Source organism: Hyaena hyaena, unplaced genomic scaffold (assembly GCF_003009895.1).
Source record: "Hyaena hyaena isolate Hyena2069 unplaced genomic scaffold, ASM300989v1 scaffold_1040, whole genome shotgun sequence".
NCBI classification, from domain to species: Eukaryota; Metazoa; Chordata; class Mammalia; order Carnivora; family Hyaenidae; genus Hyaena; species Hyaena hyaena.
Window position 1 is genome coordinate 27,351 of NW_024081670.1, and position 16,406 is coordinate 43,756.

At 35.9% G+C, this 16,406-nt stretch overlaps 1 protein-coding gene across 1 annotated transcript; it reads right to left on the bottom strand.

Moving 5' to 3' along the window:
• Positions 1 to 260: 260 nt before the first annotated feature.
• Positions 261 to 1,190, bottom strand: LOC120223764 (olfactory receptor 5H2-like). Its single transcript, XM_039221990.1, has one exon. It carries the CDS (start codon positions 1,188 to 1,190, stop codon positions 261 to 263), a length of 930 nt encoding a protein of 309 aa, XP_039077921.1.
• Positions 1,191 to 16,406: the final 15,216 nt, after the last annotated feature.

The following is a 16,406-nucleotide window of genomic DNA, read 5'->3' on the forward strand; positions in this document are numbered from 1 at the left end:
CCGCATGTCAGGCTCTGTACTGACAGCATGATCCTGCTTGTGATTCTCTCTCTCCCTCCCTCTCTGTCTCTCCCCTGCTCTTGTGCATGCAGCCACACTCTTTCTCAAAATAAATAAGTAAACATTTAAAAATAAGTAAATAAGATATTAGGGCAATTATACCTGCAAGAATATTTTTCAATACTAATCAACACATGGCAATATCTAATCTGCACAATCTTGTCATTTTAATGAAAGGAGAATAGATATTAGTATGAGATCTAAGCATTTCTCTTTAACATTTTTCTCAGTGAATCTATGACTTTCTTATTTCTCAAGCTATAGATAATTGGATTTAAGAAAGGAATTATGACAGAGTAAAATAGAGAACCCATCATATCTTGATCATCTGCTTGTGCAGATCTAGGGCGCACATACATGAAGAGAAGAGGACCATAGTACAAAGAAACAGATAAGAGATGGGTTCCACAGGTGGAGAAGGCTTTCCTTATGCCTTCTAGAGACTTCTTTTTTAAGATTGTAAAGAGAACTGATGTGTAAGAGACAAGAACAATCAGTATGGTGAACATCTGAATTGATCCAGAAAAAATATATACTACCAGAATATTAATAGAAGGATCAGTACAAGAAATTTTAAGTAATGGCATGATGTCACAGTAAAAGTGATATATTATGTTAGAATTACAGAAAGTTAATCTGAATAAAAAGCCTACATGAATTATGGCATGAAGAAGGCCACCTACAAATGATGCAACTAATAGCTGCATGGATAGTCTATTGGTCATAATTACTGGATAAAGCAAGGGCTTGCATATGGCCACATATCGATCATATGCCATTGTTGCCAGCAGAAAACATTCTGTGGTTGCACTGAGTACAAAGGAAAAAAATTGTATCATGCATTCAGAGAGAGAGATCATCTTGCCCTTGGCAAAGAAGTTGACCAACATATTGGGGGTAACTGTGGATGATAGCCAAGCATCTACAAATGCCAGATTCCCAAGAAATAAGTACATGGGGATGTGAAGCTGAGGCTCATTGCATATGAGTCCAACCAGACCAAAGTTCCCCACAATGGTGATGAGATATATAACCAGGAATATCAGGAACAAAGGAATTTGCCACTCTGGTTGGTATGTAAGTCCCATGAGAACAAATTCTTGTAGCTCTGTGGCATTTTTGTTTTCCATATGTTTAATAGATGGCATCTGAAATTAAATGCAGTAAATGTAAAAATAACATTCATTAAGATTTATAAAGGAAAAATTTGGTGAGGGTAACTGAAATAAAACCATACACTAACCTGAAGGCCCTTTAATTTTATTTACTCTTATATGGAAACTATTTGGGGAAATTGTTATGTTAGAAAAAATGCAATTATTTCAGTTTAAAATATGTACAGATTAAACAGATTTAGAAGACAAGAAAAACATTCTGAACATGAGCAGACGTATGGGGTAACAATTGAATAAGGTAGAGAAATTATGTATGTAGGACATTGATGCAGCAACAAAAGTAAAGATGTTAGAATGGCCTGGATTATACAGAGTTGAATGCCGTGTGAAACATCTTCAATTTTATTATTCAGACAATAGGCATGAACTGAAAACTTTTAAGACAGGGAATGACAGGGGCACCTGGGTGGCTCAGTCGGTTAAGCATCTGACTTCGGCTCAGGTCATGATCTCACGGTTCGTGAGTTCGAGCTCCATATCAGGCTCTGTGCTGACAGCTCAGAGCCTGGAGCCTGCTTCAGATTCTATGTCTCCCTCTCTCTCTGCCCCTCCCCCACTCGTGCTCTGTCTCTCTCTGTCTCAAAAATAAATAAAACAAACAAAAAATTTTTTAAAAAAGACGGAATGACATCATCAGATATTTGTTAAATTAAATGTTCAGTAGTAGGAAATAGGATGAAGGAAGGGGAAATTAGAGTTAAGGATACTAATCAGTAAGCTGTCACTAATGTCCAGTGATTCCCAAACCACATTATACATTAGAATTGTCTAAAGTAGTTTTTTGTACAAAATACAGATTCTGAGATATTACTGTAGAGATTAATTTGGTAGGTCATGGATTGGTTGTAATAATATGCATTATATAAATGCTCCCCAGTTGATTAAACAGCATGTGAAGTTCTTAGTCCATGTGTGATATGACATTGGGAGTGATAAGTGGTACAGAGAGATAGATCAAAATAAGCCAGACTATAGTCACTAGGACTTGGTAACCTATATTACATGTGAGGAGAGGTGGTCAGTGAAGGAAGAATACGTTTGGTACCTGGATAGATGGTCATCAAAAACTGAGATTTTTGCAAAGAGGATTTTGGGAACATCCAGGTGAGATGTACTCAGCAGTATTGTTCTATAAGATTTTAATAGAAATAATGACTTGGGAGTCATTGGGGTGACTGAAAGCATAGTTATGTATGACCCATCCATTAGAGAGCATACATAAAGGAAAAACAAGGAGGGCATAAAAAGTGACTTCAAGATGTTATATTAGATTATGGAATGGATGTACATCATATATTAGATGGATAGTATTTGATCCTCTATTCTCCATGTGTGATATGACACACATGAGTCTTGGTTGCAGACAAAGCTGTCATCCAGCCTAGAAGCCAAAAGTTCTAGAAACTAACTTTCCCATCTCCTTGCACACAGAATGAGGGGACTTGATGTAGGTTTGGCCAGTGAAACACTACCCTGGATTTGGAATATGGAGACAAAGAGACCAAAGGTCAGAGTTGAAAAAATAATTTTCATTGCTAAACCAAACAAGGGAGCAATATCAAGAAATACCAAGACCTCAGAAAATGTATCCTACACCCACATCAATGACATTATCAGTGTGAGCTATTGCATTCCACATTCAGCAGCAAGGACAACAGCTCTTTTTGAGCTAGATAGAAGAGGGACATAATTTTGGCTGTTGACGATCTGTCTTTCTTTCTTTATGATCCTATCCATTTCTCCAGTGGATTTCTCCAATTTCTCTAGAATTTCTATGTTAAAGCCAATTTCCATTCAATTAGCTCATTCCATCTTGCAAGATTGGATCCTGCAAGATCTCTGGCTTATACAACAGGAGAAAAGGAAAGACCAGAAAAGGATACTGAGCAGAGTGATCTTAGAAGCATAAAGGAATTGGAAAGCTGAGTGTTGTGGAATTAAAAAGAGTGAAGTATAGTGCCAAAAGTGAAGTAAGTGCTCTGGTAGGATAAGGAGTGATCAGTGATCATTAAGTGTGGGAATTAAGAGAATAGCAGTGGCTTTAGTGAGAACAGTTTCTATTTTGAGATAGAGTTGAAGTCAGAGAGTAATGAGTAGTGAATGGGAAACAAATGGGACAAGAGCGAGGAGAATGAAATAAATATTCCAAGGAATGTGGAGAGCAGATGGCATTTGTCTGCTGCCCACTATGAGCATCCGTAGTGTATTCATAGATGGATAGGTGTAAGAAAGACTAGGCAGTGAAGAGGGAAAGAGGAAGTATTAGAGACAGGCTGAAGATGAAATGGGGGAAAAAGCTCAGAGATTGGGGGTACATTTTTGTCTTAATTCTGTTTTTTATTAAAAGTTGTCAATACTGGGAATACGTTCTTTTTCATTTATTCACAATTCCAACTTTATTATCCCATGGAAAATGTATATGAAATAGAGACTGTTATTTTAATTTTATGCTAGAAACTTGATATGATTAACAAATATACTAGCACTGCTGAAAATTCTTTCCATACTTAAAAGTTGCTTTATCTTTGTTTTTACTGTGAATAGAACTGGCTTTCTCATTTACTTGAGAGCCCTTTCTTCTCCACCAATTTTTTTACAAAATAAAATTGAGGCAAAAATGGGAACCTAGTGCATGCAATATAAATAACCAATGCCAATAATTGTAATTGTTAATGTATATTTATTTGAAATGGATTTCCTTCCATGAAATCTAAAATCAATAAATAATTGAAAATCTTAAATCCAATCTGTGGGCCCTTATTAAGTCAGAAACTGGAAATAACACTGGAGAGACATTTTCTGCATTTTCATACTCAAGTTATTGTCAGAAGTGGGTGAAAGTATATATAGGTTAATATTTAAGTGATTTAACATAAAAGTTTAATCGTAGAATTTTAATTAAATGGAATAAATATTTTTAACAGAATTACCAGAAAGATTTCTTACATAGGAAATATTATAACCTGAATCCTTAAACCCTCTTTTAAATTGTTTAACATTCTAGCTCACCAGAAATATCCTGTGGAGTCATTATAATTTTGCTAATAAGATAATTAAATCATTAAAAAGTACAATAGTCTTAGAGCTATTTTGCTTACCCAGATTTTCCTCACAATCGTAAAATATACAGATTATTCATTATTTGTTTTCCATTTCCAACTGGCTATTTGGGTATTGTATAAACCAAATCAAAGTTTTTATAAACTTAACAGTATTTTTAACTTACTATAAAAAATAAGAAATATTACAAAAATCAATCTATCTTACCAATATCTGTTAAAAAAATTATAGTGATCCTTGCAGTGTTAGGCTTTCTAAAGTAGAAATATAAAAATACAGTTGCACAAGAATGAGACTAGCATAGGCAGTAATTCTTTGCATACTGATTCATTTTACCAACCTCAGGGAAATGTTGTTTATATCAATTTGTTTTGAACACAAGAATCAACCAATTGTAGAACTGTGGGTTTAGGCCAGAGGGGGAAGGAGTGAAGAACTAAAATTCCCCTAATAGTGCCCAAGGGTTCCCTTTAGGAAAAACTAAGCTGTTCATCTGGGTATTGGAGATCTGAATTTGTATGAGAAGTCCAGGTGTCCCATAGGGCATTACAGTCCGTGAAATCATAAACATCAAGGGATGGTATATAGTTCTAGTTTTAACAGTTGAAGTTGCACTTTATGCCTCTACTTTCTACCACAGATGACACTTCTGACATGTTTATGCAAAAAAGTTTACAAAATGTGTTGCTCTGAGTGCTTTGATTAATATGTTCTTGTCTGAGCTAATCATACATGATTTTATTGAGGCCAAAGTTCTAGAATCCCTTCAAGACCCAACCCCAAGGAAAGTTGTCCTTCTCATGCAATCTGTAGCTCACATCCCAGACTTACCTACCTCCACACTTTAAGATGAAATATGATGAGAAATCTTAGGCAAAGGTCAAGGGGGTGCAAAGAAAATTCAAAGATAAGGAACCACGGTGAAAGGTGCCATAGATCAGTGCTTCTCAAACTTTGTCCTTAGACCTGTGAATCTCCTGGAGATCTTGGTAAAATGCAGATTCTGTGCCAGTAGATCTGGGTGAGGCCTAAGGATCTTCATTTCTACCATGGTGGTTGCTGCCTGGGACACAGGGCCTTCATCATTGGAAGGCCTAGATTATCAGAGAGCCTAGATCATGGGAGAAGCATTAAGTTGTAAAAGTAACTGTAATGTTAAGAGAGAAGCAGGCAGGAACAAGTTGGGGTTAGGGGGACCACATATGTGGATCACAAGGGACTTTGGAGGCTATGTCAGGGACTTTATTCTTTATCCCAGCTTAATGGAAAACTGTTGAGCATTTAAAACTTGGCTTAGATTTGTTTCTTGTGTATTAACAGAGTTAATGTTGCCCTTGAACATTCATTCAGAAAAATAAAACTTAATTTACTTATTTATGACAATTTGATTTGATATCTTAAAAAAATATTTAACCTCCAGTTACATTGTGGCTAGCAGCATAGTCAGGGAAAAATATACTTATTTTCTGAAAGGTTCATTAATCTGTTTTCCTGGATTTCCAACATTCTTTAGAATGCTAATAGTGAAAGACTTCTTTAGAATGCTGATAGTGAAAGACAAAGTGAAAAAACAATAAAGATAAAAGCGGATTCACTGTGAAAATTTTGCAGAAGGGTTGGGTGAACAGAATGATGTGTGGAGGTAGCTTTTAACATAACCAAAACTTGACTGAAATTTCCTACCCACTTACATTTTGTGCCATTATCTCCTAACTCATTTTGTTGCTTTTCTGTGAGTATAAATGGTCTTTATTGCAGCTTCTTGTGTGAATTGTCTTTTCAATTTTAGTTACTTTAATAAGTAGATTGTAATATTTCATTGTTGTTTTAATCTGCATTTTGATGATGGCTAGCACCATTTTGTGCCCTTGACATCAGTATGCCATCTTCAGTAAAGAGTCTATTCAAATTTTTGCCAGTTTTTAATTACATTATTTTTTTCAGTTTTTGAGTTTTGATAGTTCTCCATATATCTGAATATCAGTTTTTAATGAGCTATATGATTTATACATATTTTCTGAAATTTTCTGGTTTGTCATTTTATTTTAGAAATGTTTTTGAACATAAAGTCTTTTAATGAATTTATCAGTTTGTTTTCTTTTATGGATGGTGTCTTTTGGTGTTGTATTTCTTTCTTTGAATTTTTATTTAAATTCTTGTTAGTTAACATACAATGCAATATTGGTTTCAGGAATAAAACTCAGTGATTCATCACTTACATACAATAGCTAGTGCTCATCACAAGTGCCCTCTTTAGTACCCATCACCCATCTAGCCCATTCTCCACATACCTCCTTCCATCAACCCTCAATTTGTTCGCTATTATTAAGAGTCTCTTATAGTTTGTTTTTCTCTCTCTTCCTTTTTTAATATATTTGTGTATTTATTTTGAGAGAGAGAGAGAGACAGTAGGGGAGGGGCAAAGAGAGGGGTAGAGTGAGAATCCGAAGCAGACATTGCACTGTCAGTGCAGAGGCCAATACAGGTTTCGAGTTCACAAATTATGAGGTCATGACCTGACCCTAAATCAAGAGTTAACACACTTAACCAACTGAGACACCCAGGAACCATCTCTCTCTTTTTCTCCCCTTCCCTATGTTCATCTGTTTTGTTTGTTAAAATCCACATATGAGTGAAATCATATGGTATTTATCTTTCTCTGACTGACTTATTTTGCTTAACATAAGTAGTCTAGCTCCATCCACATCATTGCAAATGTCAAGATTTCATTCTTTATGATGGCTGAGTAATAGTCTATTGTATATATCTACCACATCTTCTTTATCCCTTTTTCAGGCAATGGGCACTTGCATTGTTTCCATAGTTTAGCTATTGTTGAAAATACTTCTATAAACATTAGGATGCATGTACACTTTCACATCTGTCCTTTTGTATCCTTTGGGTAAATACTTAGTAGTACAATTGCTGAATCATAGGGTAGTTCTATTTTTCACTTTTTGAGCAACCTTCATACTGTTTGCATTACCACCAACAGTGCAAGAATTCCCCTATTTCTGCATACTCACCAACACCTGTTGGTTTTTGTGTTTCTATTGTTAGGCTTTCTGACAAGTGTGAGGTTGTATCTCATTGTGGTTTTGATTTGTATTTCTCTGATGATGAGTGATATTGAGCATCTTTTCATGTATCTCTCAGACACCTGGATGTCTTCTTTTAAAAAATATCTGTTCATGACTTCTGCCCATTTCTTAACTTGATTGTTTGTTTCTTTGGTGTTGAGTTTGATAAGTTGTTTACAGATTTTGGATACTAACCATTTATCAGATATGTCATTTGCAAATATCTTTTCCCATTCTGTTAGTGGCCTTTTAGTTTGGTTGATTGTTTCCTTTGCTGTGCAGAAGCTTTCTATCTTGATGAGGTCCCAATTTTTGCTTTTATTTCCCTTTTCTTCTGAGACATGTCAAGTAAGAAGTTGCTAGAGCTGAGGTCAAAGAGGTAGTTGCCTGTTTTCTAGGATTTTGAATGGTTCCTTTCTCACATTTAGGTATTTCATCCATTCTGAAATTCTCTGGTTTGTCATTTTATTTTAGAAATGTTTTTGAACATAAAGTCTTTTAATGAAGTTATCAGGTTTTTTTCTTTTGTATATGGTATAAGAATCTGCTCTTTATATATGGTATAAGAAAGTGGTCCAGGTTCATTCTTATGCATGTTGCTATCCAGTTTTCCCAGCATGATCTGTTGAAGAGACTGTCTTTTTTCCATTGGATATTCATTCCTGTTTTGTCAAAGATTAGTTGATCATATAATTGTGGGTCTTCTGAGTTTTCTATTCTGTTCCATTGATCTATGTGTCTGTTTTTGTGACAGTACCATACTATCTTGATGACTATAGCTTTGTTATGTAGCTTGAAGTCTGGAATAGTGATGCCTACAGTTTTACTTTCTTTTTCAGGATTTCTTTGGCTCTTTTGGGTCTTTTGTGGTTCCATGCAAATTTTAGTATTCTTTGTTGTAACTCTGTGAAAAATGCTGCTGGTACTTTGATAGGGATTGCATTAAATGTGTAGATTGATTTGGGAAGTATAGACATTTTAACAATGTTTGTTCTTCAAATCCATGAGCATGGAATATTTTTCCATTTCTTTATGTCCTCTTCAATTTCTTACATAAGTGTTTTATAGATCATTTATCTTTTTGGTAGGTTTATTCCTAAGCATTTTATGGTTTTTGGTGTAATTGTCAATGGGGTTGATTCCTTGATTTTTTTTTCTGCTGCTTCATTATTGCTATATGGAAATGCAGTGTATTTCTGTATGCTGATTATATAACTGGCAACTTTCCTGAATTCATGTATTGGTTCTAGCAAATTATTGGTGGAGTCATTTGAGTTTACTACATAGCATATCATGTCATCTGCAAATAATGAAAGTTTGACATCTTCCTTGCTCATATGGATGCCTTTTTTTCATGTTTTCTGATTGCTGAGGCTAAGACTTCCAGTAAGTATGTTAAATAGTAATGGTGAAATTGGACCCTGTCTTGTTCCTGACCATAGAGGAAAAGCTCTCAGTTTTTCCCCATTGAGGATGATACTAGCTGTGGGTCTTTTGTATGTGGCCTTTATGATGTTGAGGTTTGTTCCATCTTTCCTTACTCTGTTGACAGTTTTTTTCAAGAATGGATGCTGTGTTTTCTTAAATGTTTTTTTCTGTGTCTATGAAAAGGATCATATGATTTTTATCCTTCTTTTTATTTTCTTAAAATTTATTTATTTATTTTTGAGAGGGAGCGAATGTGAGCAGAGGATGAGCAGAGAGAGAGAGAGAAAATTCCAAAAGAGAGAGAGAGAGTGAGAGAGAGAGAAAATTTCAAGCAGGTTCTACACTGTCAGCACAGAGCCCAGTGCAGGGCTTGATCTCACAACCCATGAGATTATGGCCTGAGCCAAAATCAAGAGTGAGACACATAACAGACTGAGCCACTCAGGTGCCCCATATCCTTTCTTTTATTAATGTGGTATATCACATTGATTGGTTTGCAAATATTGAACCAGGCCTTCAGCACAAGAATAAATCCTACTTGAACATGGTAAATAATTCTTTTAATGTAGTTTTGAATTCAATTTGCTGGTATCTTGTTGAGAATCTTTGCATCCATGATCATCAGGGATATTGGCCTATAATTCTCTTTTTAGTGAGGTCTTTGTTTGATTTTAGAATCAAGGTAATGCTGGTCTCATAGAATGAGTTTGGATGTTTTACTTCCATTTATATTTTTTGGGATCAGTTTGACAAGAATAGATAATAACTATTCTTTAAATGTTCAGTGGGATTCCCCTGGAAGCCATCTGGCCCTGGACTTTTGTTTATTGGGATATTTTTAATTACTGTTTCAGTTTCTTTGCTGGTTATGGGTCTGTTCACATTTTATTTTTTTCCTGTTTCAGTTTTGGTAGTTCGTATGTTTGTAGAAATTTTTCCATTTCTTCCAGATTGCTCAGTTTGTTGGCATATAATTTTGCCTCAGATTCTCTTATAATTGTTTATATTCCTGTGGTGGTGTTAATGATCAATCCTCTTTCATTTGTCATTTTATTGATATGGGTCCTTTCTCTCTTCTTTTTGGTAAGTCTGGCTAGGGGTTTATCAATTTTATTAATTCTTTCAAAGAATCAATTCTTGGTTTCATTGATCTGTTTTAATGGATTTTTTTTTTTTTTGCTTCTGTATCATTGATTTCTGCTCTAATCTTTTATTTCTCCTTTTCTGCTGGCTTTAGGATTTATTTTGCTGTTCCTTTTCTAGCTCCTTTAGGTGTAAGGTAGGGTATGTATTTGCTACTTTTTTTTGCTTCTTGAAGTAGTCCTGTATTGTAATATTGAAACGCCCAGAGTTCGAGAAACCCCCGAAAACAGACCACCAGAGACCAGAGTCAAAGCCAATCGGCAAGTGTTGTTTATTTGCAGGTTCGAACCCGGACCTCTGCGCACTCGTTGCCGGTGACGCTGAGAGGCCCTGAACAAAGCCTTTGTAGCCTTTTTATAGACAGGAGTAAACAAGTCGTGGGGAGGGACAGGAGATCTCTATGGTTACAGGTTTGTCATTGGTTAATATTTAAATGTGAATATATACCATATTTGATTGGTTCCCGCTATCAGGTTTTTGGCGGGATCCAATTACAACATTTAGGATACCTTTGAATTTAGCCAATCATAGAGCGAGTCTAGAGTCTTGTTCGACGACTAACAGGTTAACTTCTCTCTCCTTAGGCTCTTCCTTCACTAAGGCAGAGGGTGGCTGCTGGCCTTTCCTGATTAGGTGTTGCCAAGATAGTGTGGTGGAGTGATGTGGTGGCCAGTTTCTTCGGCCATGGGCAGTGTGCAGCTGCCTGATAGTTCCAGGGAGGCTGAAACTCAAGCCTTAAGCAAAGGTACAGAAGCGGAAGGAGCTAGTTTGTATCTGCAGTTTCCGGCCTTGACTCAGACTATAGGAATGTTTCCATTTTTTCTTTTTGATTAGCTGAACTGAGGGCGGTCTGAGGATGGCTTTAGCCTTGAACAGTCTGAGGCTTTCCCTGGGACTGGGACTGGGGCTACGTGCAGCCCGAGGTTTCTCTTAATGGAGGACTTAATTTTTGGCTCTTCAATATACTTCCCTCTTATGACTGCCTTTGCTGCATCCCAAAGATTTGGACTATCATGTTTTCATTTTTATTTGCTTCCATATACTTTATTTCTTTTTTAATTTCCTGGTTAACCCATTCATTCTTTAGAATGATGTTCTTTAATCTCCAAGTATTCATAAACATTCCAAATTTTTTCTTTTGGTTGACTTCAAGTTTCATAGTGTTGTGATATGAAAATACACATGGTATGATCTCAATTTTTTGTACTTGTTGAGGGATGATTTGTGACCCAGTAAGTGATCTATTCAGGATATTCCATATGCACTCAAAAAGAATGTGTACTCTTTTCTTTAGGATGAAACGTTCTGAATTATCTGTTAAATCCATCTGGTTCAGTGTGTCATTCAAAGCCATTATTCCTTGATTTTCTCCTTAGGTGATCTGTCCATTGCTGTAAGCGGGATCTTAAAGTCCCCTCCTATTATTGTGTTTTATTAATAAGCTTCTTTATGTTTGTCATTAATTGATTTATATATTTGGGTGCTGCAAATTGGGGGCATAAAATATTTAAAATTGTCGGGGCACCTGGGTGGCTCAGTCAGTTAAGCGTCTGACTTCGGCTCAGGTCATGATCTCACGGTTCATGGGTTTGAGCCCCGCATCGGGCTCTGTGCTGACAGCTAGCTCAGAGCCTGCTTCAAATTCTGTATCTCCCTCTCTCTCTGACCCTCCGCTGCTCATGCTGTGTCTCCTTCTCTCTCTCAGAAATAAATAACACATTAAAACGTTAAAAAAATATATTTAAAATTGTTAGATCTTGAACAGATCCCTTAATTATGATGTAATGTCCTTTTTCATCTTTTGTTACAGTCTTTGGTTTAAATCTTAGTTTCATGTAATTATGGCTATCTCTGGCTTTATTTTGACATCCTTTAGCATGATAGGTGGTTCTCCATTCCCTCACTTTTAGTTTGCAAGTGTCTTTAGGTCTAAAATGAGTTTCTTGTAGGCAGCATGGAGATGGGTCTTGTTATTTTTATCCATTCTGATACCTATTTCTTTTGATTGGAGCATTTAGTCCATTTACATTCAGAGTGATTATTGATAGATATTAATTTAGTGCCATTGTGTTACCTGTAAAGTTGGTGTTTCTGTTGATGTTCTCTTTTCCTTTCCAGTCTTTGTTGCTTTTGGTCTTTTTCCCCTGTCTCAAAGAGTCCCCTGTGATATTTCTTTCATAGGTGGTTTAGTGGTCACAAATTCCTTTATTTTTTGCTTTTATGGATAAGTCTTTATCTCTCCATCTATTCTGAATGATAGCCTTGCTGCATATTCTTGGTTGCATACTTTTCCCATTCAGGCACATTGAATATATCTTGCCAGTCCCTCTGGCCCATCAGATTTCTCTATATAAATATGCTGCCAACCTGATATGTCTTCCCTTGTAAGTTAAGGACCTTTTTTCCCTTGTGTTTTCAGGATTCTTTCCTTGCTTGTGTATTCTGTGAATTTGACTATGATATGCCAGGGTGATGGTTGGTTTTTGTTGAATATAGTGGGAGTTCTCTGTGCCTCTTGGATTTTGATGTCTGTTTCCTTCCCCAAATTGGGAAGTTTTTAACTGTAGTTTGTTCATATAACCTATCTTTCTCCCTCTCTCTTTCTTTATCTTCTGAGACTCCTATGATATGAATGTTATTGTGCTTTAAGGATTCACTAATTTGTTCCTCCACTTCATCTATCCTCATTGTCATGGCATTCATTTGGGTTTGCATTTCAGTTAAAGCATTTTAATTTTGACCTGACTGGTTTGTAGTTCTCTTATCTCAGCTATAAGGGATTCTCTAGTGTCTTCTATGCTTTTTTCAAGCCCATCTAGTATCGTCATAATTGTTGTTTTAAATTGTGGTTCAGACATCTTACTTATACCTGCATTAAGTCCCTAATGGTGATTTCTTCCTATTCTTTCTTTTGGCGTGAATCCCTTCATCTTGTCATTTTGGAGGTCAAAAATTTAAAAATTTTTAAATTTTAAAAATTCCTTTTTCTGATAAAAAAAAACAGCCAATAATAAAAAACAAAGGAAGCTAGAAGGATCTAGAGTTTCCCATAGAGTTGAAGATTTGAAGCACTGTATCACTAATAGACTTGATCTGTGCAAGGGGTTTATGTTGGTCTTCTGGGCATGGGGCCTGTGGTGTTTCTTCTCAGGCACACTTGCCCTAGTAAAGATGCACCTCCAGAATGCAGTGGGGAGTGGCTCAGTGCAATCAACTCCAGCCTCCACTGGGAGACACTGTTTCTCACTGAAGTTGGTCAACGCTGATGGATGGGGGGAAACAGAGTCCCCTGCTCTCTTATCTCCAGAGCAGGGAGCTCATGTGTGCCATTCCTTAGAAAGCCCTCACAAAAGAACAACCACCTCTCCTGGGTCCTGGCCTTCTAAAGACCCCTGCTTTCACCCTGTCTGTTGACCAAGCTGTCCACCTGCCAGGCTACAAAGCAATCTGTGTTTTATCTCAGTCACAGTTATGTTTCAAAACTCCAAACTTCAGAGACTCATCCACGGTGTGAACCATCACTGATCCTCTGGGGGAGGGGGGGTGTCTTACACTGCTGTGGCCAGTGCTGGCTTGCCCCTGCAATCGGGCAGCAACTCAGAGATTATGATAAAGCACAGAAGAAAGCTAGCACCAAGATTTGTTGCCTTCAGCTGGCATCTTTGTTTTATGCTGCTGCATGGGGCATCTCTATGGTGCCCTCAGGGTCTTTTGTCTATGGAGAGTAGTGCCCCCTCCCAAATGTACTCCACAAAGGGGAACTGTTTCTCCTTGTTTGACCCAGGGGATCCTCAGAGCATACTGTCTGCTCGAGGTGTCCATCCTCCTTCCCGAGTGCAGCACCGCTAAGCATGCCCCGTCAAGGGGACAGACCTCTAAAACTTCAGACTTTGCACTTTACTGCTTATAAAAACCCTGCGATTTAATCCCTCTTGTTTTCCCAGTCAGTGGCCGTAGGGAAGAGTTTTCTTTTGCAATCCCCTGCACATGTTTTTTTCACTGTTTTTTCACTCTTTCTCTCTTGCTTCTCTCTCTGTGATCAGGGCTCCCTCCTGTCCATAGCACTCATGACTCTTTTCTCCCCCAGATCATCTCTCTGCAGCTCCTACCTTCCATGAGATGGTTATTTTCTACTTGCAGACGTGCAGTTTTGTTTTCTCAGTCCTCAGATCAATTTCTTGGGTGCTCAAAATGATTTGATATTGATCGAGCTGTGTTCCAGGTTGGCCTGTAGCTTTTACTTACCATTACTATTCTCCCCTCTTAGCAGAAATGCAAGTAATCCCCCAACACATGCTCCCCTAAAACAGGCCCAGTCATCTCTCTCTCCTTCCTGACCAGAGAAATAAACTTACTCATGGACTTTTCCTTCTAAACATGGCCAGCTTTATTTCACTTCTTCTTCAGACAGGTCACCAAGCTTTAGTCTTGGCCAACCCATGCCAGCCAAGTGCATCACAGGTAACATGTTCTTCTTTGGCTCTGTTTCTTTCACACTGGAAATCAAGATTCAAATTGTACTTATAAGGAAAAAGCCCCTTGGACCTCTAGTATAGGCAGTAATTTCCTGTGGAGTTTTTTAGTTTTTTGTTTTCTGGGGGTTTTTGGTTCTTTTATTATAGCAGGAGGATATGACCGATGAGCAGAAAGAGCCTCACTATAGTTGTGAGGAGCATTTGATTATATACTTTTTATTTGGATGAGGTGGAGATAAAGGAAGTCTCTAAAAGGATTTCTGTATGTTGAGGAAGACTTACAGAATATGTTATTTTACCAAAGCTCAAATAAAAATATATTTTTGCTTCCTTTTACTGAACTTACATCTTTTTCCAGAACATCTAAAACATCTTACATACTTCTCCTCAAAACTCCTAGAAGATGATTTAGCTACTTCTGCTTATCTGTTTTATATAAAATACACAGACTTGGGCTTTTCTTTGAAGATTTTAAGTAAAAATTCTAATTAAAAAAAGTGCAAGTATTAAGGTTGTCTATTGTTTCTTAAATAAGCTTTGGTAGTTTGTATATTTTCAAGGAATTTGTTCATTTTATCTAGTTGACAATTTTTGTGCATAAAGCTATTCAAGATATTTCATTTTTGTCTTTCAAACATTATAGCATCTGTAATGATGCATCTTCTTATATTTGCATTTTCAGTCATTTAATAACTTAAATCTTTTTTTCTTCTTGGCCAGTTTGGCTAAAAGTTTATCAGTTTTATTGATCTTTTTTAAAGAACCAGGCTTTTCATTTTATTTATATTTCTCTATCAATTTTATTTCAATTTAATTGATTTATGCTTTTAATTTATAAATTTATTTTTTCTTGCTTTGGATTCATTTGGTTTTTTATAGTGTCTTAATGTAGAAGTTTTAACCTTAATTCAATCATCTTTATTTTCTAATATAAGCATCCAATGATATAAATTTCTCTTTAAGCCCTATTTTAGCTGTATCCCACATACTTACACATTTGTATTTTTATATTTACTTTATTTAAAATATATTCTTCTTTCCCTTGTTACTATCTCTTTGATCTATGGGTATTAGGAAAGATGGCTTTTTTTTAAGATTTTATTTTTAAGTAATCTCTACACTGAACATGGATCTCAAACTTACAACCCTGAAATCAAGAGTCACATGCTCCATTGACTGAACCAGCCAGGTGCTCCTAGAAGAATGGTTTTTAATTGCCAAATATATAAAGATTTAGGGATATCTTTGCCTTATTTATTTCAAGTTTAATTCTGTTATGGTTTATTTGTTGCATTAATTGCATTATTTTAAATATATTTAGATATTTATTTTAAATATTTAAATTTAAATATTTAAGATTTATCTTACTGAATGTTCAGTGTGCACATAAAAAAGCTATATATATATATGTATATATATGTTATATGGAAACCAACTTGACAATAAACTATTAAAAAATAAATTAAAAAAATAAAGGGACATCAACAAAAAATAAAAAGAAAAGCTGTGTATTCTGCTGCTACTTGGTGGATTATTCTATAAAAATCATGTTAGTATTTTTCAAGTCTTCTCTACTCTTACTGATAGTCTCTCTACTTGTTTTATCAATTATTGAAAAAGAAGTACAATAGACTTAACCTATAATTGTGAATTTGTCTAGTTCTCATTTCTGCTTTATCAGTTTTTTTCAAGTATTTTGAAGCTCCATTGTTCAGTGTTTACATATTTAGTCTTATTTTGTTTTCTTAATTAATTGCACCCTATATAGTTTTGAAATGTCCCTCCCTCTTTATGTCTAGTAATATTCCTTGATTTAAGGTCTGCTTTGCTTGATAGTACTTTTTTTTTTTGATTTGTGTTTGCATGGTGGATCTGTTTTCCATCATTTTACTTCTGATTTATCTAAGGCTTTATATTTGATGTGTTTCTTTTACCATTTATATTCAGTGAGATTATTGATGTGGTTGGATTAAAAGCTATCATTT